Consider the following 27,477-nt stretch of genomic DNA (forward strand, 5'->3'; position numbering starts at 1 on the left):
TACCATTTAACTTTTGTTTTAATGTTTCTCCACAAACGGTGAAAAATACTAAGTACAGACAAGGAATCATCATAATGTTGGAGCCAACATTATAAATATGGAATTATAAATTTAAAACATTTTCTGGTTTAAAAAATAAATCTGGTAGTAAATGCAGTCCAGCAGGAAAAAAAGAAGGGAAGCCACTGGCCGCTAATAGGGCCGGTCTCTGCGGTCCTGACGGTGCTCCCCCCTAGGAAAAAGAGAAGGAATCGGATCAGAATGGAAGAAGCTCCCCAAATCCCACCTCCTTTCCTTCTCCGCCAATCCCAATTTCCCGGACCTACTTGTCCATCTTCCCTGGTCCTCCGCGCCTGCTGCCTCGGCCTCCTAGCTGCTCCATTAGAGGTCCAGGCGGGCCCCCGGGGCCTCCTCGCCGGCCCCCTCCGAAGCCCCCTCGGTCCATGCCACGGCCTCCTCGGAACCCGCCTCGGTCTCCCCCACGGCCTCCGCGGAACATCCCTCCGGGGCCGCCGCGGTCCATCAGGCCTCCTCGGCCTCCTCTCATGCCGCTGGGGCCGCCCCTGCCGCGATCACCACCTAAGAGCAGGAAAGACAGGGGTGCTCAAGACGAGGCAAGCCCCGCCCACCGAGGCAGGCGGCATTCAAGATGGCCGTCTCGGAAGCACCCACGGCGGGCTCGGTTACCTGCGGCACACACCGGGCCGAGCCACTCGGGAAACCGTGGCAAACGCGGATGCGTTTTTAATCGCCCGAGTGTGTTCCCCGCTTCCCCTCCCCCAAAACAGGATCCGTCCGTCCCTCTTGTCAACGGGACAAGGGTGGGTGTGGACACAGCAGCAAGCAAAGGCCCAAGCACCCCAGTTTCCTATACGGTTTCCTCTCTCACGCTTTCGCTACATCCAAAGAGAAGAGTCAACCCAAATTTGGCCGCAGTCGCCCCTTTTAAGCTACGCCAAGAGGTTGTGAGGAGGGGCTTCCGGCGAGGACATTAAAGCCAGAAAGGAGAGGGGAGTTGTGCGGTGTATTTGGCGCACTGAAAGATTGCAAATCGGGCCATCAGGCTTTCCTAATACACCTTGAATATAAAACAGTTTTTCAAACGAGGGGATTTTGGGGGCTGGAAGCCTTTCAAAAGTTGCCCGGTTTGAAAAGCGCTGTTCTAAAATAAGGCAAATTTTTGTTTTTAACAGGAGGTGCAGACCGTAGTCTGCAGAGCCTCAAAAGAGAAGTCAGCAGGCGGCAGTTTATGGCATCCTCTGACGTGGTAGAGATCCTTATTTCCAGGGCAAGGAGGACAGTTTTGTTGACTGGTCCAGGGAGAAAGAAACTGGTGCAGCAGGCATTTTCATCGGAGTGGAGATTTATTTTGGGAGATGGGGAGGGCCGCTTCATACACAGGGATGCGGGCGAAGGCCACAACGGAGGGCATGTGACATGCAGGCCGAGCCAGGGGGTTTTGCCCGTTATGTGGGACTGGGGCAGATTGAAGGAGCAAGCATCGAAGGACCGAAATAAGTCTTGGCATCACCACCATGCTATTCAAGAGATCTTGCAAAGGCCCAGGTCAAAATATCTAGTATTTAAGGCATCAGTTACTTGAAATAAACCGACGTCCGGTTATCTTCTGGGCCTTTTTAAGCCTAACATTTAAAGAGAGTTCGGAGGCAAGTTGGGGCTGACCCCCGAGGGCTTGGGAGTGACCGAAATGGGAGGGGGAGAACAAAACAGTTGATTCGGTCGAGACAGACTGTGCCCAGCACCCAACTGACTTGCCTTCCCCAAGGAATCTTAAAACACTGAAGAGTGAAAAACCTGGAGAGCCAGGCAAAGTTTGCCAGAAAGCAAAAGCAGGGCAGTGAAAAAAAAAAAAAAGGATTTAAAAATATCCTTTTAATTCCTTCAGCCCTAACGGGGCCTTTGTAAGCAGCTTGCAAGGATTGGGAGACGCGATGGGAACGGCATGTGGGCTGCCCAGAGCCCGTCCGGGGGGTCACTGCCGCAAAACGGGGCTACCGTCATTGGGACTGGAACTTCCCTTGCTAAGCAAGGTGCTGTTAAGTGCATTTGTGCCTCAATGACGACCTCTTTAGGCCACTTAGTTGTGTTAAGTGAATCACTGCACATGGTCATTAAGCTTCCCTTGTAGGTTTCTCACCTACTGGAAAGATCACAAACGGTAATCTTATGACCCCTGACCCCCCCCTCCCAAGGAAGAAGCTGCAACCATCGCAAATCAGTTCGGTTGCCAAGGCCCCCCGGATATAATCGTGTGACTGCAAGGAAGATTACAAAACAGTTGTGTTCGGTGGGAGGACCCATAGTCTGGCTGAGGAATTCTGGGAGTTGAAGTCCCACAAGTTGGCCGGGTTTGGAGACACCCCCCCCCCCCCGCAATCAGCGGTGGTGGCGCAGGGGTTAAGAGTGCAGTACTGCAAGCTACTTTTGCGGACCGCCAGGAGTTTAATCCTGACCAGGTCAAGGGTGTCTCAAGCCTTCCGTCCTTCTGAGGTCGCTAAAATGAGGAGACCCAGATGGTTGGGGGGGGCCCCCAAGAGGCTGACTCTGTAAACCTCTTAAGAGAGGGCTGCGAAGCGGTCTATGAATCTAAGAGCTATTGCTATAAGGCAGGGGTGTCAAACTTGATTTCATTGAGGGCCGCATCAAGATTCTGTTTGGCCTGGAAGGGGGGGTTGGGCATGGCCAGCATGATGTCACTCGTGTTGTGGGGGGCTCCTGTGGTGGCCCAAGTGCTCTGCCAGTGAAAACAGGCTCTGAAACTTTTGTTTTCGGCTGGGTCAGCCTCCTGCAACCCTCTGCCAGGGAAAACAGGGCCAGGGGGCGCACAGCCCTAGCGAGCTCAATTTTCGCTAGCAGAGGGACCACGGGCTGGTCCTTCGGTGTTTCCAGGGCAGCCCCACAGGTCAGATCTAAGCAACCCGTAGGCCAGATCAGGCCCCCAAGCCTCGAGTTCAACACCCTACTATAAGGGATCTTAAATCGTCGGAAGCCACAGATACAAGTGCCTTGTATTGACATACAGGAAATGGGAAGCCACTGAGGTTATTCTGGGCCCCATAGAACCTGGGGTAGTTCTTGCGGAAAACACCCCCCCCCTTTCCCCAAAATATCAAAGCAGCTTCCTCTCTACCTGGGCTCCTGTCCGAGCATGCGCCCACGGGCCGTGCTTCCAACTGCCTGCCTACTGTCCCTAACGCTGCGTGGAACCAACTCCTCCTTGGAAGCGTTTTATACACAAACGAAGGAAAAAGATACCACCTGTATAAGTACCCTTACCACTATTGGTCCCGTATATGAGCCCTCTAAGTGGCAGCGGCTTTCCAAGCAAGAATCCAGGACCTTGTGAATATCACATAAGCAGAGATCAGTGTCAAAATAGTCCGACTCCCACCCCAGCTCACAGACAGTAGGGGCATACCTGGAGGCGGGAAAGGTGGCGGGAGGAAACCTTCGGGCTTCGGAGCCTTGCACTGGTTGCATTCTGTTCTCCAAGCAAAGTTCTGGTTTCCGCAGCCCCTAGAAAGGACCAGGGTTCCATTAGGAGGGGGTGGGGTGGGGTGGGGGAGAGAAAGTGGCCTGATCCACACAATCAAAGCCCCCGTACGCACGCTCTCAGGCAAGAGCAAAGGATGAGCAGGGCCTCCCCCCTCATCTTTGCAAGGGGGGGCCGCTGCAGAGAATGTACAACACCCGTTGATTTTTTCTAGGAAAGCAGGAGGGCGGCTAGGAACTTGGGCAGGTAAAGGCAGATGAAAATGAACGACAGGTAGTCCTCGACTTAAAAAGGCCGCAAATTGAGCTCAACAATTTCTGTGGTTAAGGGAGACGTCCGTCACGTGGAATTTTGAGCCCTTTCCCCCCCCCCCCCCGACTTTTCTCGCCACCATTTAGGGTTTTTAAATTAGTTAAAACATGGTCCGTTAAGTGGAACCGGCTTCCTCATCGACTTTTGTCTGTCGGAAAAGGGGATCGCGCGGGACAGTGCGACTGTCAGAAATACGAATCGGTTGCCGAGGTGAATTTCGATCCCGTGACTGTGGGGATGCTGCAATGGATGTTAAGTGGGGAAAAAAAACTGGTCTTTTTTTCCCCCAGTGCTGTCGTAACTTCGGATGGTCACTAAACGAACTGCTGTTAAGTCGAGGACTACTTGTATATTCTGCCCAGTCGGGCAGAGGCACTCAAAAGGTGGGCGGAAAAAACATACCGTATAGGGATCAATGATCCTTAAAAGGGGGAGGGGGAGGTGTTTCCTGCTTTTATTCTCGGCCCTTTTCAACAGGGAAGCCCCATAGAGGGATGCGACTGTGTTAGGGAGGAAAGGACCAACATGTGACTTACGGATTCGGGCACTGCCAGTCTCCAGCTCGGTGCTGGACATTTCCACCACCCGAAGGGTTTCCTCGGGATCCTCGGGGCCCTCTCGGAGCAAAGCCACCGCCCCGGTCACCACCTCGGCTGCCCATTCGGCCCATTGGTCCACCGGGGCCACCAGGGCCTCCTGGACCTGAAAAGACAACAGAAGGTGAGTCCAAGGACACTCCACCTCCCCGGCGGAGCATTACCTGCCGCTTTGTGTTTGCCCGGTGCCCCAAAGTTACCTCCACGGAGGGGAGGAGGCATGCCTCGAGGTTCCCGGGGCAGCATGCCTCCTCGCATGCTGTTCAGAGGCAGCTTCTTCCGAGCCATGGAGACCTTCAGTTTGCTGCCTTGGAACTCCTTCCCTGAAACGAAGAAGAAATCGTTCACTTGGGTCATCAAAACTGCGCCTGAGGGGCTCGTAACACGGCCAGCCGGTGGAGGATGAGGACGGAGGAGCTAGTCAAATTTAAGGCAGGTTTGTCTTGCCATGGATAAGTGTGTATTACTATAAATCTTCTCATCGTTCCCATCACCCATCTCCTCCCACTTATGACTGTAACCTTGTTTAGGGTATCCTTTCGATTTATATTGATATTGTTTCCAGACTGCTTATTTGTTCCCTATGACTATCATTAAGTGCTGTACCTTATGATTCTTGACGAATGTATCTTGTCTTTAATGTAAACTGAGACTTTATGCACCAAAGACAAATTCCTTGTGTGTCCAATCACACTTGGCCAATAAAGAATTCTATTCTTCTATTCTATTCTATTCTATTCTATTCTATTCTATTCTATTCTATTCTATTCTATTCTATTCCCATTTCCATCCTATCCTATCCTATCCTATCCTAAATTCTTATTCTATTCTATTCCTATTTCCATTTCCATTTCCATCCTATCCTATCCTAAATTCTTATTCTTATTCTTATTCTATTATTCTATTCTATTCTATTCTATTCTATTCTATTCTATTCTATTCTATTCTATTCTATTCCTATTTCCATTTCTATCCTATTCTATCCTAAATTCTTATTCTTATTCTTATTCTTATTCTTCTTATTCTATTCTATTCTATTCTATTCTATTCTATTCTATTCTATTCTATTCTATTCTATTCTATTCTATTCTATTCTTCTATTCTATTCTATTCTATTCTATGGTGGCGCAGTGGTTAAGAGCGCAGGGCTGCAGGCTACTTCTGCTGGCAATTCGAATCTCACCGGCTCAAGATTGACTCAGCTTGCCATCCTTCCGAGGTGGGTAAAATGAGGACCCAGATTGTTGGGGGCAAGAGGCTGACTCTGTAAAACCGCTTAGAGAGGGCTGTGAAGCGGTATATAAGTCTAAATGCTATGGAGGAGGAATGGGGAACAGGGGCTGGACTCGATTCCCCAACCCAGTATTTCTCAGCCTGGGTGAAGTTCTGAGGATGGCTTGGGGGGTGGGGGTGGGGAGAAAATTCTGGGAGTTGAAGTGCACACACAGCTGGAAGCTACTGAGGTTGAAAAAAGCATAATGGGTGGGAAGGAAGGACCACCAACCAGCCGAAGCTGCAACATTCATGCAAGGCTCATCTAAAGAGCATCGGAGGGGATCTGTAAAATGTCTGAATTGGCAAGAGCTGTCCCGTGTCTTCCTCAATTGAGAAAAAAACAGGGAAAGGAAGGGTCCCTCCACTTAGCTGTCCCAGGCCAGAAGTTTCCAATCCTTCCCCAAGTTGGAAGAAAGCACTATTAGATTTGGCATAGCTAAACCCAACAAGAGAGGGGCAGGCAGCTCCCAACAGCAGTAGCCATTCCTGAGGCTTCAGCAGACCTCTATACTACCTTCCTCTCTCTCTGAGGCAAAACAGCCTTTTTGGTCAAGGTTGAATTGTTCACACTTTCCGACTGCCCGTTTGCAGAAATCAAAGCATAACCCAAGTCTTGCTTTGACCGTCCCTTCCTTAAGCTGAATTTCTGCAAACTCCCGATTCAACCCTTCGGAGTGAGTGACAGGCAACGTTTGTGTTGTAACTAAACTCACCATCGAGCCACTCTACGGCTGCTTTGGCGGTGGGTGGGTCGTCATAGCAGACAGTTGCATCTCCTTTGGGCTTCCCGGTATCTTTGTCAAGATAGATTGTGATCATGGGTTGTCCAGTTCTTTTGTTCATCTGGGGAATGAGGGAGGGAGGGAGGGGAAGGATGACAGAAAAGAACGTTTTCACAGCGCTGAAAGTTTTAAGTTGCAAATTAAGGCCAACGGAATGATGTCATGGGGGTGTGGGAGACTGTAATTTGAAACCCATTGAGCTCCACAGTTTGCCTATCTCTATGTAGCACATCACCACAAGCTCCAATTTTTAAGCAAAAGGTCCAGAAACAGGCATTTATGGGAGCCAAACCTGCCTTTCATTCCTACATATATACATATGTGTGTGTGTGTGTGTGTGTGTGTGTGTGTTATATATATATTATATATATACATACACATATATTATGGGTCACGATATTCACTGTGTTTCAAACTTTTTAATAGACACTGTTCGGGATCAGATTTGATATTCACCTTAACAATGCCACACTGTTTGAAGAAGTCAGTCAGATCCTCTAGAGTCACATTGTCAGTCAGGCCCTGTACGTACACGGAACTGTTATCAAGGTCATCATCCAGGTCTAGAGGTGGGCCTGTAAACACAAATCACGGGTCACCCCAAATATCTACGTCATCATGTCTTCAGAATGACTGTATGCTACTTCCTGCTTTTCCAAGGACCTGTTCCCGGGCAACCCTATCCATCAATTTTTAAACCCAGGGTTACTGTATTAAAGTTGCTACTCTGATTTATAGGACCCAAGGATATGGATCTACCTCCCTACCATCTAAACATCTATCTTCTACCTACCTATCTATACCTACCATCTATCTTCTATTTATCAATCATCTATCTTCTATCTAATCATCTATCTTCTATCATCTACCTATCTATACCTACCATCTATCTTCTATTTATCAATCATCTATCTCTCTATCATCTATCTATCTCCTATCCATCCATCCATCCTTTTATCATCTATCATCTATCTATCTATCTATCCATCTTTTATCATCTATCTATCATCTATCTATCTATCTATCTATCTATCTATCTATCTATCTATCTATCTATCATCTCTCTCTCTCTCTCAAAATAGCAAGGCTGCTTAATCTAACTTCAGCCAGCAGAGTGAAGTCAAGTGCAAGTAAACATACAGAGAGAGAGAGAGAGAGAGCGGTGGGGGGGGGAGAGAGGGAGAGAGAGAGGGAGAGGGAGAGAGAAAGCTGGAATTTTGTGCAGGCCTGCTTTCTGGCATGGATTGGTGCACTGGAAGCCCTGCACTAAAAGAGACCCAACGGCTGATCTGCCCATTTTGGGCTTCAAGAAAGAGTTTTCCCCTCATTTGTCCAAATGCTGCCTTCTCCTTTCAGCAAAAGACGAATGGATGCAGATGGGAGAGATTTATGGCTGCTTTGCGGAAGGTAACCCAACGATGATAGAGGAACCTCTTTAACATTTTAAGCAGCGGCTTCCGAGTTTACCTAAATCGAGATCTGCCACGTCATCCATGTGTCCTGTCGTCCGGAAGGGGGGAAAAAGAAACCACAGAAGCCATCGTTAGTACCTGCCCCGCGAGCTCTGCTACCCAACAAAACACACAACTACCTATTTACAACCGCGATTAGATGGCGTGGGTTAAAACTCGAATTGACCGCACTGCAAAAACAAAAAAACAAAAAAACCATTTTGCAATGCAACACCCTTTATGCTTTTTTGTTTGCGGCTTGCAAGTTTTAGCAGCCTTCTAAAACCATCACCTGGTATTATTACACACACGGTGGCTGAAGGGGGATGGGGGTGGGGTGGGGCTTTTTCTTGGGTCAAATCAGTGTTGCCAAGTTTTACCAAGGTTTACTACTTATTAAAACGCCAAAGCCTCTGAAAAAAGTGATTTCCTTCCCCAATTAGTTTCTCTCAACACCTCATCAACCCTTCATATTTTTTTTTAAAACACCCTTTTGTTCTGTCACCGTAGGTTAAAACCTTCTAAAAGACCCATGAAGGCATTGCCGGCAGTACCCATTAAAAGTTCTGTTGCATAGGGCATTTTTCACCATTTAGGAAGCTAACAAATTTAAATTTATGTTATTATTATTATTTTATTATTTTAATTTTTTTTTTCTGGCTGCATATTTTTTTATTTAAATTTTTTTTTTTTAAAACACGATCCCATTGTAATTGCTCAAAAACTTACCACCAGGCTTACTGAAGCCACCTCGCTCTCCAGCGCTGCTGGGGGGATAAACGAAGAAATGAAGGCCTTCCCTTTAAAAAAGCCAGTCCCGCTTGGAGCCTCTGGGGCTCACTGGGAGAAGGGCACTGGCTAACATATCCAAAACATTGCATCTGTCTGTCTGTCTGTCTCTGTCATCTCGTCACTAGGCCTTTCTTCAGGGCAGCTTGTTCAAATCTCCTTTACACACGTAACGTACACCTTTGGTTTGGTCTGGGGCTGGATATACCACATTTGAGCAGTGGGACTGTTCCACGGCTAATGACGTTAACCATGCAATACTTGGCTTACCGGTAGGAAGCGGAAACGATGGAGGGGAAATCTTTTTCCATTCTTTTTTTGTTTTGTTTTGGTTTTTTTTAAAAAAATAATACTTGCATACAGGCACATTGGGCATTAGCCCCTCTTGTCAACTCCCTCCTTGTTTTGCGAACGTAAAGTTGCATCCTCAGCCTCTTGCAAGAGGGAGAATCATCCAAAATTCCTGGATGGGGAAACCTTTTAACATTAACAGTTGAAAAAGAAAAGGAAAGGGAAAACAACAAACAAAAAAAAAGACAGCAAACCCTAGAATACAATGCAGTTGACAAGTCATTAAACCATACATTCAGGTCTCTACTGGATTTAACAGTCTCTGTGAAAGGAGGTCTTACAGAATTACACCATATTCTGAGGTCTCAGGATGCAACTTTGCGTATCGCAACTCCACGAAGATCCGTATCTGTGTTTTTAACGCAGGGCATTAGAATCATGAAATACAATTTGTGGGCAAATAAGAGCCTCATTTATGGGGTGATGATGATGATTTTTAAAAGGACAAGAATGTGAATTTAAGAAAAAAGGAGGGAGAAGAACAGTTAACGGTGAGCAAGTATTGCATCATTAACCCATAAAAGATTTAATAAACACAATTCCAAGCTGATGCATGCAGCTTTCCTTCGTTCCCAAAGTACACACCATATATGTAATCCTTCCCTTTTTAACAGATGTTTTACACTTTTAATTTTACACAATTCTAAAGTTATCACACCTCCCCTCTAAGTAACATGAAATACTATATGCAGTTACCAAAGTTACAGAAGGTTTCCATTTATACAATTGTACACATTTGGTTTAAAAATATTCTAGGTATATATATATATATATATATTTTTCCTCTCCATATGGACACCGTGTCTAGTCCCACTTTTCATTATGCTGCCGGCTGAGTACTGAATACGGGTACTTTTTAAGTACTGAAGTGTATACAAGGATCTCACTTTGTAACCTGTAGCATATAAATGCGACAAAGCATGTTAAAAAGTTTCCATGTTTAACAGCCAGTGAAAATATAAAAATACTGAGGCAGTGAAAAAAAAAGGGCATCATGTTAAGAACATCGGGCTCCTTACCTTGCAGGATAGAGACTGAAATGCATCACCACACCGGGAGCGAGGGACCCCGCACCAACCCTGGGGCTGACATCACCGGGCCAGCTTTGAGGTGCGGTTTTCCTACTGCCAATAACAAGGGCAACCCCCTCCCTTTCCAATTTTCAATTTTAAAGTGGCATTTTGGGCACCTGAATGAACCTGAAGACACTGGGATGCCCTGTGGTTAAAAAAGGCTAGAGGTGAGTTTGAGATTTAAAAGAAAAGGGGGAGGGGGGGAAGGGGAGGAGAGAGATGTGGTGATGGCCATTTCAAGTGTCTACGTCTTACTTTTAAAACACATCTAGGAACACCCAACAAATGAAATCGTTTACATATAAAAACTATGGAGCCCTTTTCCATTCAAGCCAATCCAAAAAGGTTATTTTTCTTCAGCAGGGTTAAGGGTCATTAAACGAGCTGGTTTTGAAGTCATAAAAATCAAGCGATTGACTGAGCAATATAAAGATTTCAAACCATTTGGACTTGTCGGTGCTTCAACTATGCAGAGGGGCGCTTTGGTTTATGCGCGTTATCAGACCTAACGGAGCCGGGAAGATGTGTGTCACATTAGGTGTGATAACAACGGGGACCCTTTTCCTTCCCGCCCGCCCGTGGTCCCTTAATTCAATCGGTTTGCCGAGTGGACCCCTCTGCGTAGCGTGGCATACGTGGGTAGAACACACACAGACACACACACAAAAAAAAAACACGGCACCTTCAGTTATCAAAAGACCCTCGATCGACCACCTTGTCTTTTTTTTTTTTTAACCTTAAATCAATCAATCACTCAACGGGGGCAACGAGAACGGACGGAAACGAGCTTCCCAAATCAGATCCCGCCATCGCTGGAAATGGCCGGGAACTTGATTTAGGGATACCTGAGAAGCTCCTTTGGGGAGCCGGACTCAAGATCTCTGGGCTTCGTTGGGACCGTTTTAAGGGCATGGCTGGCACGAAGCCTGGCACGAAGGCAATGGCCACACCAGAGCCATTGTGGGGCTTGAGAAAGTGGCCGAGGCTTCCACGGAGCAGCTCTGCCACTAACTCAAGGAGCTATGGCCGAGAGCAAACAGAGCTAGAACAAGGGAAAGGATTTATACCAAAAAAGCAGTGTTGGGGGGGGGGGGCACCTTAGTACATATACCTGAAACAGCAAAACAAAAATCAGCCAGGAGGACCAACATGCAGACACCCTTGGGAAAAAGGGGGTATGTGTGTGTTCGACCCACAGAGGACGTTTCCCCGCCCTCCCCCTCTGTTCCGCGTGGAAGGCAGCTGAAAGTTTCATTAATTTAGACACCCGAATCCCCTCTCGTGACCCTGCTCCCCATCATCGCCGCAGGGAAAATTCATCCTGCGCCTAGTTTTCCCCCTTAAGGAGATTGTTCCATGGATTAATGAGCGGTAATAGCTCCTTGCTATTAATAACAACTCCTCCATGGGAAGAGAGAGAGAAAAAAAAAGAAAAGCCATTTTGCTCTGGCATCTTTCAGCCCTTCTCGCTGCCGCACACCACCACTATAAGGGTTTAAAATCAAATTAACGAGAGGAAGGAAGGAAGAAAAAGGTTTACTCTTACCCCATTCCGCCGCGGCCTCCTCCTCCCCGCCCACCTCTGCTCACGCCTCCACGATCAAATCCCCCTCTGCCCCTGCCCCTGTTTTCAGGGCCGCTCAAGCTCCGGCTTTCTCCTGGGCCAGAAAAGCCTCCAGAGTCTTGGCCATACACACCCATGTTGCTGGGATGGTCTTGGCGGAATGAACCTAAGGAACAATTCACACAGCGTTAAGGACGCGGGCCGCGGGCCCCGGCAAGACCCCCGAGACGGTTGCGGAACGACAGGTTAAGACTCTGCAAACTCTACCGGCTGGCTTGATGCTAAGGCTTGGCAACAATCCCAATTAAAAAAGCACCCCTTTCACTACTACGGTGTGTAAGTTCGAACTACACGAGAGGCTCCTCTCCAAGGGGCAGAAAACTCCACAGAGAACGGGAAGGGTCTCCCTGGATGGGCGAGACCGAAACCTCTAGCGGAAATCTGACAAGCTATTTTTACGTTTCTCTATCAGCGATATGGCATGAACAAGCCTAAACAACTGGAACGCTGGGTTTAAAAGGCAAGCAAGAAGATTCGCAGTTGGGTCTGGCAGGAGAAGAGAGATCTCTTTTTAAAGAGAGGAACGGAACCGTTCAGAATTCACCGTTAACTGAAATAGTCCTTGACTTACAACAGTTCCGTTTTAATGGCTTAACTCGTTTCGAAGTGATAACGGCGCTGGGGAAAAAAAGCGACGGAAGGCTGCTTTTCGCACTTATGACTGTTTCAGCGTGATCAAAATTTGGAGGAGGCTTGGCAACTGGCATGTACTTATTACGGTTGCAGTGTCCAGGGTGGGGGGGGGGTCATGGTTTGCCACTTTTTGATATGCAAAGCCAATAGAGAAACCAGATTCACTTAACAACCACCTTACTAACTTAACAACTATTTATTATTTATTTATTAGTTCGATTTATATATGCCACCCTTCTCCGTAGACTCAGGGCGGCTTACAATGCGTTAAGCAATAGCCTTCATACTTTTGTATATACCTGCTTAGTAGGGCTTTCACCCCCCACCCCTAAGCGGTGTTCTTTTTTTTATACAAAGTCAGCTTATTGCCCCCACAATCCGGGTCCTCATTTTACCTACCTCGGAAGGATGGAAGGCTGAGTCAACCTTGAGCCTGGTGACATTCGAACTCGCAGTAATTGACTCGCAGTAATTGCAGGCAGCTGGTAGCTAAGTGCTACTTTAACAGCACTTAGTCCACTGCGCCACCAGACTCCTATGGTAAGGTTGTAAAATGAGGCAATTTTTTTTTACAATTCTCTTGCCTAGCTGCAGAAATGTTGGGCTCAACTGTGGTCATAAGACAAGGACTACTTTTGTATCAGAAATGGGGACCTTGGACTGAAAGGCCGGGGGGGGGGGGGAGGAAGAGAGAGAGAGGAAGGGATTACTTACTTGGCTGCCCATAGCTGCTGCTCTGCTGGCTGTACTGGCTTGGTGCCTGGCTGTAAGATCCAGTGGGAGGTGGGTAGCTGGTGGGGGGCTGCTGCCCATAGCTGCTTTGTTGCCCATAGCTACTCTGTTGGCCATAGCCAGTCTGTTGCCCGTAGGTGCTCTGCTGGGAGTAAGTGCTCTGGTCGTAACTACTTGGTTGAGAGGAAGAGTAGCTGAAAAGACATGGCAAAGCACAGGAAAGCAGCTACTGGTTAAAACAAGAGAAATTTTTGAAGGGGACTTAAGAGATGGCTTAGGCCAGGGGTCTGCAACGCACAGCTCTGGAGCCACATGTGGCTCTTTCATCCCTCTGCTGTGGCTCCGTCATTTAAAACATGTGTCACAACTGCCAACGAACGACACCTGCTGGCACATGATTTATTGAGCTTTTCAACCCATCTTTTTTTTCCTGGAGTTCAAAATGTTTTTGTTGCGTGCAGAAATAAAAAATTGGTTTTCTCTGCAGCAATTCACTGATTTCATAAACGCAACACGCTATCGTTTTTTTTATACATAGCATAAAGGTAAAAAAAATGATATATGCGGTGTTATCTTCATTTTAGATGTCAAAAGGGTTTTGTGGCTCCCGGTGTTTTCTTTTCTGTGGGAAACGGATCCAAATGGCTCTTTTGAGTGTTTAAGGTTGCCGACCCCTGACCTAGCCCAAGCTGTCAGCTGCTCATTAATTGACAGCTGTCAGCGTTCTCAGAACTGACATAGAAAAGGGAGGAGAAGCCTGAACTTTTGCCTGCTAAATCCCTTTGAAGATTCGGTCTCCTCGGAGATGGGGAGGGGGGAGACATTCCTGTGACCTGACGAAGAAAGGAATCAGGAAAGTGATTTGGAAGATAGCCAATGAGAAGCAGAGAATTGGGGATCGGAAAGGGAGGGATTGGGTGGCAGAGGTCAGTACTGACCGCGAAAAGAGTCAGGATCAGGTTGCTGTGCTTGAATAAAGAGAAAATTTCCTTAAAGATCGGCAGTTTGGAAGTTCATTTATTTTGAGATAGCATCGGAACCTGACAACAGCCTTATCAAAATAATGTCTGAGGCATTTTCATAGCTGAAGGATGTATGTTATTAGCAGTTCGCCGTCAGTGATATGGAGTATTCAAATAATCCCAATCATGGGTCCCCATTACAATCTGCGTAACATTACTTTTTTTTTAAATATTTGTCCTTGCTAAAGATTGATTTTTCTCTAACCGCACCAGCACAGTCCAAAAAGTGAAATGTTCACAAGATTGTCTCCCTTGAAGTTAAAAAGCCAGGGGTGGAATAAAGTTATGATGATGATGATGATGACTCATCACAGAGTCAGCCTGAATTTGGCATTTTTATCCACCTATCAAGTTATTTGTATCCTGCCTTTTATTATTTTTACAAGTAAGATGGTGAACATATCCAACACGCTTTCCTTCTATTTTCCCTGCGGCAACAACCCTGTGAGGTAGATTGGACGGAGAGAGAGTGACTGGCCCGAAGTCACCCAAGCTTTCATGGCTAAGATGGGATTTAAACTCACGGTCTCCTGCTATCTAATCTGGAATAATAATAATAATAATAATAATAATAATAATAATAATAATAATAATAATAATAATAATAATAATAATAATAATAATAATTTTATTTCTATACCGCCCTTCTCCCGAAGGACTCAGGGCAGTGTACAGCCTGATTAAAAGCACAAAGACAGACAAAATTTAAAAATAATTAAAATTATTAAATAATTGGCTCAATTATAAAACCCCCCAATTTAAAATCCCACATTTAAAACCAATTAAAATCTTTACATTGATAGCCCGGCCTGGCGGAACAACAAGGTTTTGAGGGCACAGCGAAATACACGGAGACACTTAATTACTAGAGAGAATATGCTTACATCTCCTGAATATTGAAACCCACAATTAGATAGCCTTGGTTATAGCTTGCCCTAATGAAGTGCAATACAACTGAATTGCTTAGGTGTGGGTGGGTGGGGCAGGAAGGGATCGGAGTCTAAAAAGAACCCCTTCGTTATGTTCCACTGTGTTTGTTGTTGGGTTTTTGAACTAGCTGACTACACAAAACACAGTATCACTATCCAAGACATGATCTGGGATGCCAAGACATTTAAATTTTGGGTCACCAAAGGCCCAGGATAGTATAAACTTCAGAAAGGACATCAGATTCAATGCTTCTTGTTAAAAAGGCCATCCTCCAATCCTAGGACGTTTATCCAGCAGAAACCAAACACGGAGACAGGGAGGACAGGATTTGTGAAGGCTCACCTAGTTGGTGGGTAGGCTGGAGGTGCAGTCACCGGCTGCATTGGGTAACTTCCAGGAACCTGATAACTGTAGTTACTCTGGCCATATCCTAGGCTCGGTTGACTGTAGCCTGTTGAACTAGACTGAGCTTGGGTGGTGTCTGAAGGTTTGCTGCCATCCTGGGGTCTAAATGGGGAAATCAAGAAACAGAAGCGTATTTGATACAAAGCCTTCTTCCCTGCTTTTCAGATGAAGAACTGGCTATCACGTCATGTTAACAAGCTGTAAAAAAAAGAAAAAGAAAAAAGCACTTTCCTCTTACACAATGCAGTTGTTACCTCTTTTTATAATTCTTCAGTTTCAAAGTCTCCTTTTAATATATATATATATATATATATATATATATATATATATATATATATATATAGAGAGAGAGAGAGAGAGAGAGAGAGAGAGAGAGAGAAAACATAAATTCTGCAAAACCACCATCCATAAGGCTACAGGTAGTTCTCGGCTTATGACCCCAATGGAGCCAATTTCTGTTGCTAGGCGAGACAGTTATTAAGTGAGTTTTGCCCCATTCTACAACCTTCCTAAGGGACGCGGTGGCTAAGTGGCTAAGATGCTGAGCTTGCCTATCAAAAGGTCGGGAGTTCGAATTCCTAGTGCCGCCTAACGGGGTGAGCTCCCGTGACTTGTCCCAGCTTCTGCCAACCTAGCAGTTCGAAAGCAGGTAAAAAAAATGCAAGTAGAAAAATAGGGACCACCTTTGGTGGGAAGGGAACAGCGTTCCGTGCGCCTCTGGCGTTGAGTCATGCCAGCCACATGACAACGGAGACGTCTTCGGACAGCGCTGGCTCTTCGGCTTTGAAACGGAGATGAGCACCGCCCCCTAGAGTCGGGAACGACTAGCATGTATGTGCGAGGGGAACCTTTACCTTTTTTTACAACCTTCCTTGTCTTGGTTGTTAAGTGAATCTGGCTTCCCCATTGACTTTGCTTGCCAGAAGGTTGCAAAAGGGGATTAGGTGACCCTGCAACCGTCATAAATGGGAACCGCTTGCCAAGCGTTTGAATTTTCATCACGTTGACCGTGGGGATGCTGCAATGGTCACAAGTGTGAAAAACGGCCGTAAGTCATTTTGTTCGAACGGCCACGAGGACTACCTGTGCTCTCTCATTCTATGTGTGTGTTGGGAGGGAGGCATGTCTGTAGCTCTTAGTAACTGGCCTTGAACCAAGACAACAATCTGCCCCAATCACCGAGGCAAAACTATTTTTTTAAAACAAATCCAGAGTACAGATATCTTTCCACCCAACACAAGAGTGAATTTTATACGTGATCTGCTTCACTTTAGGCTTTAATGGAGAAGGGGCAGAGAAGACTGGAGAATAATTCAGGGAAGTAATTCGGGGGAGCATTTGCAATCCAAGGAAAAAAAGCAGAACGGAGGCACGATATGAACTTTAAAAAAAAAAAAAAAAACAACACAACACAACCAAATCCGTACTTTACCTCGCAGCTGTAGTACTTGTTGGCTGCTGTCCATAGGTAGGATAAGCTGGCTGAGTGCCGTAAGCAGATGGGGCGGCATAGGAAGCCTGTGTGGTAGTAACAGTGGCAGTTGTGGTGTCATAAGCAGCGGTGCCGTACCCTTGGACGGGCTGGCTGTAAGCCTGAGGGGCAGCTGGGGTGGTATAACCTGGAAAGGAAGCGAAAGTAAAACCGTGGTGCTTCTTGTTATCTGTCAAATTGTACGTGCAGTCCCCGACTTGTGCCCCCCAGAAGTTCTGTTGCTAAGCGAGACATTTCTTAAGCAACATTCGCCCCCTTTTAAAACCTTTTTTTTTTTTTGGCCACCATTGTTAAATGAATCCCTGCAAGTGGTTAAGTTAGTAACACGGTTAAGTGAATCTGGCTTCCCTTTTGAGTCTGCTTTTCGGAAGGCCGCAAAAGGTTGCTCGCCTGACTCCGGGACACCACAATTGTCGTAAATCCGAGTCAGTTGCCAAGCAGCTGAATTTTGATCATGTGACCAAGGGGATGCTGCAACGGTCGTTAAGTGTGAAAAACGGTCCTAAGTCACTTAGTCCATTTGTAACGTCACTAAACAAAAGGTTGTTAAGTCGAGGACTACCTGTACAAACATAGATATTATGGCACCTGAAATAACCTTAATCTGAGATCAAGGAAGTCTTAAATTAAAGACCAGAGGATTCCCTAATCAGGATGGACAACCGTCGAGGAATCCGGGGAGCTGAAAACCATTTAGGAGAAGGCCATCCAATGTATAAAAAGGTATTTAAGGCGGTGTATTTTCTCCTACTGCTACCTAACAGACCACAGGTAGTGCTAGTTAACTATACAACCCAACTTTCAAAATCTAATTACTAAAGAACTGCCTTGTGAGCTATCACTAGTTTCATTTCAACGTAACCAGCAGAGAAACAATGATATAAACTTTCCTCATTTCCACAATTAAAAGATTTTTTTAAAAAATTGTTCATATTTTATGTGAAAACAAGAGAGAACCATGCAATGTATTACAGTAGAGGAAATGTGCCAGAATGCTGAAAACGAGACAGGAAGTGCTTGCTGAATTCAACCCAAACATGGGACAAAATACAGTGTACAGTTAGTTGCCCAACTGTGGAGAATGGGAGAAGAAAGGTCTCTCAATGGAAGAGCTTCCTTCCTGGAGTTGCAGGATGCTCCATTGCTGGAGGTTTTCAAGAATAGACTGGACAACCATTTGTATCAGAATGGAATAGGGTTTCCTGCCTTGGTGAGTGGGGGGGGGGGGGACTAGAACAGGGGTCCCCAACCTCTGGGCCCTGGTCTACTAGTTGTGGGTGCTGCAACACTGGAGGCTTTTAAGAAGAGACTGGACAACCATTTGTCTGTAATGGTTTAGGGTTGGAGTAGAAGACCCCCAAGGTCCCTTCCGACTCTTATTCTGAAGTGCTTCCGTCATAAATTGCATTGTTGAAACTTCTGCCCTCTTTCTCTTTAAAAGCCCTAACCATGATAACGCAGGTTTCGAGCACGAGGGAGGAGGGGGGGGGAAACCATGCTACTTAGGAAGGGAGTAGAAGTTTTTTTCACAGTGTTTTTGCATGCACCGAAATTTCAACGGGTTTCTGCCCATCCTTCAAAGGCAATCTTCTTGCAATATCAACATGAAGCATTCGGATCCCGATTTTTAACCGTGCAAGCAAAGTATTCTACAGAACATTTACGAAACATTGAATGTCGGTAACACATTTTGGAGGAGCGATCAGTCAAATGGAACGTGCAGGGATGTAACAACTGAAAGATGCCTTATTATGTTGCTCACCCTTTAGGAAACTAGAAAAGCAGAGTTAAGCCAAATGGTCTTTTCCCACAGCTGAGGTTTTTTTTTTTTTAAAAAAAACAAAACAATAATTTTATCAGCAGCCAGAAAGAAGTGATTAATGGCCCTTTTTATAGAAACGTGGCCTTTCTAGCCAGAGTAGCAAACCGCCAAATGGGCATTTTTACGACCACGCTGCAGGTTTTTGCTGCCAAGATAAAAAAAAACTCCTAAAAGGTGAACACCATAACGTTTAGACAAAATGGACGGCACTTCCCATGCAAAATTGAGCAGGAGATTCAAACCTGTGCTGGTCCCTTCTACTGTGGAAAGCACGAGACAAAAAGTAGAGGGCATTTCAGCAGGACACGCAAGCCACGCTTTAAGCTAACTTCCTCGAAACGAGAGGGGGGGCAAAAAAAAAAAGTTCTAGCGTCTCAGAACACCCAGGAATGTTTCATTCGCAAGGAGCCACTTTTTTTGCTAAGCCTTCAGAAGCGTCTCAATTAGGTGAGGACCAGTAGCCCCAATCTTTCTTGATCAGCCAATTGATCCGCGGCATCGTTCTCTCCCCCATCCCAAATAAATAAATACAGGCAGTCCTCGACTTACGACCACAATCGAGCCCCACATTTTTGTTGCCAAGTGAGACAGTGAAGTAATTTTTTCCCCACCGTTGTTAAGTGAATCACTGCAGTTGTTAAGTTAGTAAAGTGGTTGAGGACTCAGATTGTTCTGACTCTGTAAACCGCTTAGAGAGGGCTATAAAACACTGTAAAGCGGTCTATAAGTCTAAGTGCTGTTGCTATTGACTCAGCCTTCCATCCTTCCGAGGTCGGTAAAACGAGGACCCAGATTGTTGGGGGCGGTGGGCCGATTCTGTAAACCTCTTAAGAGGGGGCTGTGAAGCGAGATCGAAGTCTAAGTGCCATTGCCACTGTTAAGTCAATTAGGCTTCTCATCAGAGAAGACTCATCAGAGAAGACTTCTCTTAGACTTTGCTCATCAGAAGGTCACTAAAGGGGTTCATAAGAGCCCTGGACACTGCACCCCGTCATAAATATGAGTCAGTTGTCAAGCGTCTGAATTTTGGTCAGGGATATGCTTCAACAGTCATTTTTTTCAGTGCTGTTGTTCAAACGGTCACTAAACAGCTGTTGTAAGTCAAGGACTACCAGAACAAGAGTGACGGAAGACAGATGTGCTCACCAGTTGGAGGCTGCCCGTAAGAACCCGCATATGCAGTCTGCCCGTAGGTAGCGGTAGTCTGAGCCTGGGTGTAGTTGGCATCCGTGGGTTGCCCATACGTGCCATAGCTTTGCTGTCCGTAGGCCTGCTGGCAACAAGAAACATATTAAAAACTATGCCGCTCAAGAACAGATGTGAGAATCTTACTTTTTTTTTATTGTAATTCTTATGTATGGGCACGTCAGAGGTTACATCATCCCAGTTCCTATTTTGAAACGTCCCCAAGTCAGTCGGAACAACTGAATCATCTCATCTCATCATTGGTATCATTACCAATACCCACGAGACCCGAAGGGAAAAAGAGAAACAGGTATATAGTTGGTGGTCCGAGAAATATTCAGGGCTTCCCCCGTAAGTCCAATTCATTCTCTTTTGCCAGGACGACGTTACAGAGGAAAAATCGATTATGGTGCATTAGCAGATAGTTCAAGTTGATGATTTCGTTTAGCCCAGAACTAACATTTAGCAAAAGTGAAGAGATCTGTTCTTAACTTTTCTCCACCCTAAAATCTCCTCAAATTCTCTCGACTCCGCAGCATAATATTTATGGAGATTCTCAATCATCCAGGTCATGGATGTCCCGAAGTGCTTTTTGCAAAAGACCACTGGACTTCCTTTGTTTTTTTCTTCCTTTAAAAACATTTTCTTCCTCATCCAAGAAGCTTACTTAAAACTGAAGCAGCTTCTTGGACGTCCGAGAAGTAAAATGTTTTCAAAGGAAACCCCAACCCCACCCCACCCCCAAAAAAAGTCCAGTTGTCTTTTGCATCTTTGGGACATCTGCAGTACACTGTGTTTCTTTAAAATACTTAAAATACTTAAGTACTATGCAAAAACATTTCTCTTGCTTGTAAACAGCAATTAAGAGACAAGCCTGTATAAACAACTTTGGTATTTTTATTTTTAACACAATCCGCACATTTTAATGAAGACTCCCAAGAAGCATGTATGGGAATGGAGCTTCAAAGATATAAATGTCTCACTATACAGAGCATAGCATCATCTATTCAGAGGTAGCTAACCCCTTTATTCCTGCCAGGGTTTCAAAGAGGCAAAATGGCAAATATAGGAGAGAGATTAAATGTTACCACTAAGTTTGTTGCTCTTTGGGGGGTATTTCAGTGAATTTTAGTATCCATAGTTTTCAATGCCATTGTCATTTTTAACTTTTTTTTTTAAAAAAGTATTTTGTTAAAACATTTAAAACCTTTTAAATGTTTATTTTTAACCTGGGTAGTCCTGGATTTACGACCACCATGGAGCCCCAAATTTCTGTTGCTAAAGTGAGACACTTTAGTGAATTTTGCCCCATTTTATGATGCCACAATTGTTTAAGTGAATCACTGCAGCTGTTAAATTAGTAACCTGGTTGTTAAGTGAATCTGGCTTTCCCACTGACTCTGCTTGTCAGAAGGCCTTGAAAGGGGATCACATGACCCCGGGACGCTGCAACCGTCATATGAGCCAGTTGCCAAGCGTCTGAATTTTGATCACGTGACGGGGGGGGGGGGATGCTGCAACAGTCGTAAGTTTGAAAAACGGTCCAAAATCATATTTTTCAGTGCCATTGTAACTTTGAAAAGTCACTAAGTGAACTGTAGTAAGGACTACCTGTAGCACCCACAATTAGAAACGTATTTAGATATAAAATGTACATTTACATAAAAAAATCAGGAGAGATTGAAGTAGCTTTTACAGAAAGCTTGCCAACATTTTTCATGGGCTTTTGGCATTTTCTTTCCTAAGACCGCCAATACAAGGGGGTATTTTTGTGAATAGAGACGAGGTAGGCACTTTCCAATTTAACAGCTTGTTTTTTTAATCCTAGAAAATCTGTTAAAGCTTCAAACTGGTCAGAGTTTCTATTGTTATCCTGGTGGTTGCATTTTACCTGGGTAGTCTGTGCATATCCTTGAGTTGGTTGAGCCGCATATGCAGTGTAGCTATGAAAAGAAGAGGAAATATTGGAAGGTTTATAAAACAAAAGAACTTGGTTTAAAAAGCAGCAAAATGCATCACTTCTCGTGTAAAGTAAAAGCAAAGCTCTTAATGCAACTTTGCAATGACAAAACTGATACTACTTTAGAACTCTAATCCAAGTTTTTTTTTTTTATGTAACATTACTATATATAGAAAAACTCACCCCTGCTGGGCAGCTGCTTGACTGTAGGTACTATAATCTGCAGATGGTAAGAAGAAAACAAAACCAAGAGTAAGGGGAAAAAAATAACTATAAAACCAACTCTATCTAAAATCTAGTTTTTTCATTTCAGAGTAAAGGTGTTAAGAACTCCTGAGAGAAAAGACCTTGTGCTAATAGTCATCAGAAGATGGACCGATTAAAAAAATTACCATTACACAAGCAAAATGCAATTTATATAATGCAGTCAGACTGTAAATTTTGGTTTTTAATGTGAAACTAAAATGTTCAATGAACAAAACCAAATTCTACTGTATCTTGGGTAGTCAATTTGGGTGTTGTGTTTAATTTTAATATATGCAGATTGTTTTCTTCCAGATTTTTTTGTAAAGCATGTGCTTGAGAATTGTTATCAATTTTATAATGTTTTGTGGCTATGCGTCTATCCAATATCCTGCCAACTTGCATTCACATAAGCGGTACTTTCTATATGCTTGATTTTGAGAAGGAAGAATGTGATTGTATTTTTCTTCCTATTTGGGGAGAAACTAGCCATGAAAAAAATATGGCCAACAGACTTGGAGGCACATAACCTCCACTATGCCTTTTCTCTACATTTTTGCAACACAGTGAAGCATGAAAATCCAGGATTCTAGATCCAGTTATCTAGATCTGGCACATAAAATGAGCTGGGATTTATAAACCAATTTCAAATCAAGGGTTCAAATTGGGGGGCATTGGTAAAAAAAAATCATATGGGATCAAATAAGATTTAACTTTGTGACAGACTAACATGATTTCCATTCCACAAAGCAACTCTTTTTCACTTAGTTGCAAATACAGTGCCATGACTAGCAAAAAAAAAACAAAAAAAAAACACAACATACCCCACATCTCTACACATACTATTTTCAAATATTTTTTCCTGCTTTATCAGGTAAAATATTTTCTAATCAACAGTAAAATCTGTTTTACTTAAATTTGTTTAATTTGTTTAGCTTTTCATTTTCCATAAGGAATATTATTGTATTTTATGTGGTTTAGCAGCATTCAAAATGGAATCTTTATTTAAAGAATTATAAACTGCTTTTTTGGCATACACTACTAAAATATACATGTGCATAGATGTTCTACCCAGGTAACCTTCACAAGCATCTTATAATTCTTTTACCTGTACAAGCGTTAACAGCCAAACCACTTCAAAGTCTCAGTGAGGAAAGAAACTAAACTAATCTTACTCCTTAAGTCTCCAACTGGAATTAACAGACTTTTCAGCTTGATCATAAACCTGCTCACTAATAGGGTGCAGTGGCTTATTTCCAAATGTGCTATTGATCTTGACCTTTTAAAATGCAGAGTTGTGATTGGATTATGCTCTATACACATATATTTGAACTGCCTTTTTTTTATACCCCCAGGACAAATTTCAGAGTAGAAGCCATTATCAGCTGCAGCAAAAGTAAATAATGTTCTGCCACCTTGGAACTTAGCAAATTATACCTTTTAACTTTTCTAAACTAGATGTAAATTGCTACCATTGGTTGCTTGGAGCAACAAAACTGAAAGCATTGCTAAGAATATTTTAAGAACGATGTATTTCCCTGATTAAAAATGAAGTTTCATTTTAACATGTTTCCTTTAAAGAAATAAAAACTTGGTTGGCTGTCTTGTGTTTTAGATACAGCTTTATTGCTTTTCTTGTAAACCGTTTCCATTTTCCGTCTCCATTTAATAATGGAGAATGTAAAACATCGGTCAGCTCCAGCATAAACTGAAAGCAGTAAAATCAAAATCCAATCCTAGTCTAAACCACTTTCACTAACTTTAAAATGCATGGACTTCCACACACACACACCCCATGCTGCCTAGGGGAATTCTGAGAGTTGAATTTCGCACTTCTCAAAGTTGTGAAGTTGGAGTAAAGACAGGCAGCAGCAGAAGAGATTCATGCAGGGAGAAAATATGCAGCAATGTTTACAAGATGAAGATCAAAAGGGCCCAGAAGCAGAGCTGGGAGCAAAGCGGAAGAGCAACAGAAGATAAAATAAAGGGAGGCCATGTAAGAATCTCCAGGAAAGAGCAGAATAATCCCTAAAAAGAGCCAATGAACCAAATTTCAGTTTTTCAATTTGAGAAATAAAAAAGGGGGGGGTGGACGACCTAAACCAGAGTGTAATTCTAGTACAGGTAGTCCTTGACCTATGATAATTGAGCCAAAATTTCTGTTGTTAAGTGAAACACTTAGGTTTTGCCACCTTTTACAACCTTGCTTGCCACAGGTGTTGAATCAGTGCAGTTGCTGAGTTAGTAACATGGTCGTTGTAAGTGAATCTGGCTCCTGTAATTGGAGATAACGGTATATATTATTATAAATTATTTGTAATAATTTGCTTGCCAGGAGGTCACAAAAAGGGAACCATCATAAATATGAGAGCCAAGGGTCTGAATTTTGACCAGCGGAAATGCCACCACGGTCGTTAAGTGTGAAAAACGGTCACCAGTCACTCTTGGCAGCGCCACCTCCAACGGTCACTCAATGAACTGTTGTTAAGTCGAGGACTACCTGTAAAATAGAGCGGTGTTTCTCAACCTCGGCCCTTTTTAAGATGGTAGGACTTTCCAACTCCCAATGCTGGCTGGGGAATTCTGGGAGTTGTAGTCCTACCGCCATCTTAAGTTGCAGCCCTACTGCCTTCTGGGAGTTGTAGTCCTACTGCCGCCTTAAAATGGCTGAGAAACACTGGAAGGGGGAAAAAAAAAAAAAGAGCAGGAAGGCAAAAAAGAGCAAGAAAAGAAAGCAACAGATTTAAAAAAATAGAATCAGAGGAAGGAAGTCTTTAAAAACGGGAAGGAAGGAAGGAAGGAAAGAAGCACAGGAAGGGCGCCAGCAGAGGTTAAAATTTAAAAAAAGCCTGAAAAAATAAAAATGAATAAATAAATAAAATCAGTCCATTGGAGTCCATTAAAAGAAGAGGTGGGGAAGGAGGGAGGGAGGGAGAATGGCGCGGCTGTTCCATCCTCCGCCTCTCCTCCCTCCCTCCTTCCCTCCCCCCCCACCACGTTCAATGGAGCAACTAGGCCCGGTGGCAGCGCTGCGCATGCGCGCCTCCGCGCCAAGGCCCCCCACGCCTGCGCACTTCGCCGGCGCCCTCGCCGCCTTTCTCTCTTCCCCTCCCCCACCCCCCCTCCCGTCTCAACGGCCGCCCGGCCGACCTTTCCGCTCCGCGTCCGCGCGCTCGGGAGCGGCGGAATTTTCCAGAAGGGAGCCGAGGCCGAGGTTTCTCGTCGCCGCCCGGCGCCTCAAGGCCGCTACGTTTCCTCCCCTCCCCCCCCCTCACAGACTAGGCCGCAGCCTGTTTTCGCCTCACCCGTCGACGCCATCGCTTCGCTCGCTCCCCTCCGCTGCTGTCGTCGTCGTCGTCGTCGCCGGCGCTGCCTGGTTGTCCCGCTTCGGCGTCGTCAGCGTCGTCTCTCCGCCTCCGCCTCCTTCTTCTTCTTCTTCCTCCCTCCCTCCTCCTCGCTAACGTCCTCCCGGTCTTTCTGCAGCCCGCGACTGCGCAGGCGCGAGCCTTTCTTCCTCCTCCTCCTTTCCTCCCCCTCCCACCTCAGCAAGGGACGCTACCACCGCGCGGCGAAGAGGAGGGGGGGAGCAGACTCCGCGGACGCGCCTTTCCTCCCCAGGAAAGAAAACCAGAGAGAGGGGCCCCCAAAGAAGAGAGAAAGGTAAGACAGAGGAGAAAGGCCGGGCCAAGGCAGCGAGAGAACGAGAATGCGGTTCTTTTTTTTCCCCATCGCTAGGATGTACCAACCCCCCCCCGCGCCAGATGTTAGAATGGTACCGTCCGGGCTCTTCTTAGGGATCCTCGCTCAAGAGGCGGAAGGATGGGAAAACGTGGAGGAATCTGCCAATGGGATTGAATTGGGCTGGGGAGTGGGGAGGGGGGTGGATGATGGGAGGGGTTGTACTTTGCTCAATTTGTACAAAAGGGAAGGGCAAGGGGGTGGACTACGAAGCACCAAGGTGGTACTTTCCTTGGTGCCTGGCTTGGGATTTTAATTCCCATCAACACCACATTTACAACACTTTGTAAATCCTTAGTAGGACCATAGCTAGGATTCTGCACCCACTTTTGCTCCCCACATTGCAAAAAAAAAAATGTTGATGTTGGCAGACTTTGCAAAAAGGAGCCTGGATAGCTCAGCAGACTAATGCATTGTAATTTAACTCCAGCTGTCTGCAATTACTGCAAGTTCGAATCTTACCAGGCTCAAGGTCGACTCAGCCTTCCATCCTTTCTAAGGTAGGTAAAATGAGGACCCAGTTTGTGGGGGCAATAAGCTGACTTTGTATATAATATACAAAAGGATGAAGGCTATTGCTTAGTGCATTGTAAGCCGCCCTGAGTCTCCAGAGAAGGGCGGCATATAAATCAAATTTAAAAAAAAAGAAAAGAAAGAGAAGGAAGGAAGGAAGGAAGGAAAGAAAGAAAAGCTGACTTTGTATGTAATATACAAAAGGATGAAGGCTATTGCTTAACGCCTTGTAAGCCCCCCTGAGTCTCCGGAGAAGGGCGGCATATAAATCAAATTTTAAAAAAAAGAAAAGAAAGAGAAGGAAGGAAGGAAGGAAGGAAGGAAGGAAAGAAAGAAAGAAAGAAAGAAAGAAAGAAAGAAAGAAAGAAAGAAAGAAAGAAAGAAAGAAAGAAAGAAAGAAAGAGAAGCTGACTTTGTATGTAATATACAAAAGGATGAAGGCTATTGCTTAACGCATTGTAAGCCGCCCTGAGTCTCCGGAGAAGGGCGGCATATAAATCAAATTAAAAAAAAAAAAAAAGGTGCAAAGAAGAGCAACTAAGATGATCGAAGGACCTGGAGAGTAAAACCCACGAAGAACGGTTGCAGGAATTGGCTGTGGTTAAGCTAAAGAAAAGAAGGACTCGGGGGTGACACGATAGCAGGATTCCAGTATTTGAGGGGCTGCCACAAAGAAGAGGGGGGGGTCAAATTATTCTCCAAAGCAAGAAACACAATGGATGGAAACTAACCAAGGAGACCTTATACCACTTCAGACAAGTGGCTGTCCAGTCTCTTCTTCAAGACCTCCAGTGATGGAGCATCCACAACTTCTGGTGGCAAGCTGTTCCACTGGTTAATTGTGGGGCAGCTTGCCTTCAGGAATTGTGGGTGCTCCATCACTGGAGGTTTTGAAGAGGAGAATGCTGGTCTGGAATGCTTACGGTTCTCCTGCCAAAGCAGGAGGTTGGACTAGAAGATCTCCAAGGCCCCTTGCAACTGTGTTATTCTCCAAGGCACCCTGAAGGAGCAACAGATGGAAACTCATTGAGGAGA

General features: G+C 45.0%; 1 protein-coding gene across 10 annotated transcripts; it reads right to left on the reverse strand.

Annotated features, from left to right (window-relative positions):
• EWSR1 (EWS RNA binding protein 1) lies at positions 1 to 25,693 on the reverse strand. 10 transcript variants are annotated; one of them, XM_070951259.1, is made up of 18 exons: positions 25,497 to 25,690; positions 22,132 to 22,168; positions 21,880 to 21,931; positions 19,950 to 20,076; positions 16,922 to 17,108; positions 15,427 to 15,591; positions 13,115 to 13,326; positions 11,690 to 11,873; positions 8,660 to 8,694; positions 7,947 to 7,979; positions 6,936 to 7,054; positions 6,411 to 6,540; positions 4,623 to 4,745; positions 4,363 to 4,528; positions 3,440 to 3,537; positions 3,298 to 3,360; positions 327 to 579; positions 1 to 232 (listed from the first exon to the last, which is right to left on the reverse strand). In XM_070951259.1, exons 1-18 carry the CDS (start codon positions 25,507 to 25,509, stop codon positions 193 to 195), a joined length of 2,037 nt encoding a protein of 678 aa, XP_070807360.1. In that variant the 5' UTR covers positions 25,510 to 25,690; the 3' UTR covers positions 1 to 192. The 10 variants fall into 10 exon arrangements, with proteins under 10 accessions (XP_070807360.1, XP_070807358.1, XP_070807359.1 ...); XM_070951257.1 differs by having other exon boundaries at positions 8,660 to 8,697; XM_070951258.1 differs by having other exon boundaries at positions 8,660 to 8,697; positions 19,950 to 20,073; positions 25,497 to 25,689.
• Positions 25,694 to 27,477: the final 1,784 nt, after the last annotated feature.

The sequence above is a fragment of the Pituophis catenifer genome, unplaced genomic scaffold (genome assembly GCF_029215685.1).
Source record: "Pituophis catenifer annectens isolate HBS135680 unplaced genomic scaffold, rPitCat1.0.hap2 SCAF_10, whole genome shotgun sequence".
NCBI classification, from domain to species: Eukaryota; Metazoa; Chordata; class Lepidosauria; order Squamata; family Colubridae; genus Pituophis; species Pituophis catenifer.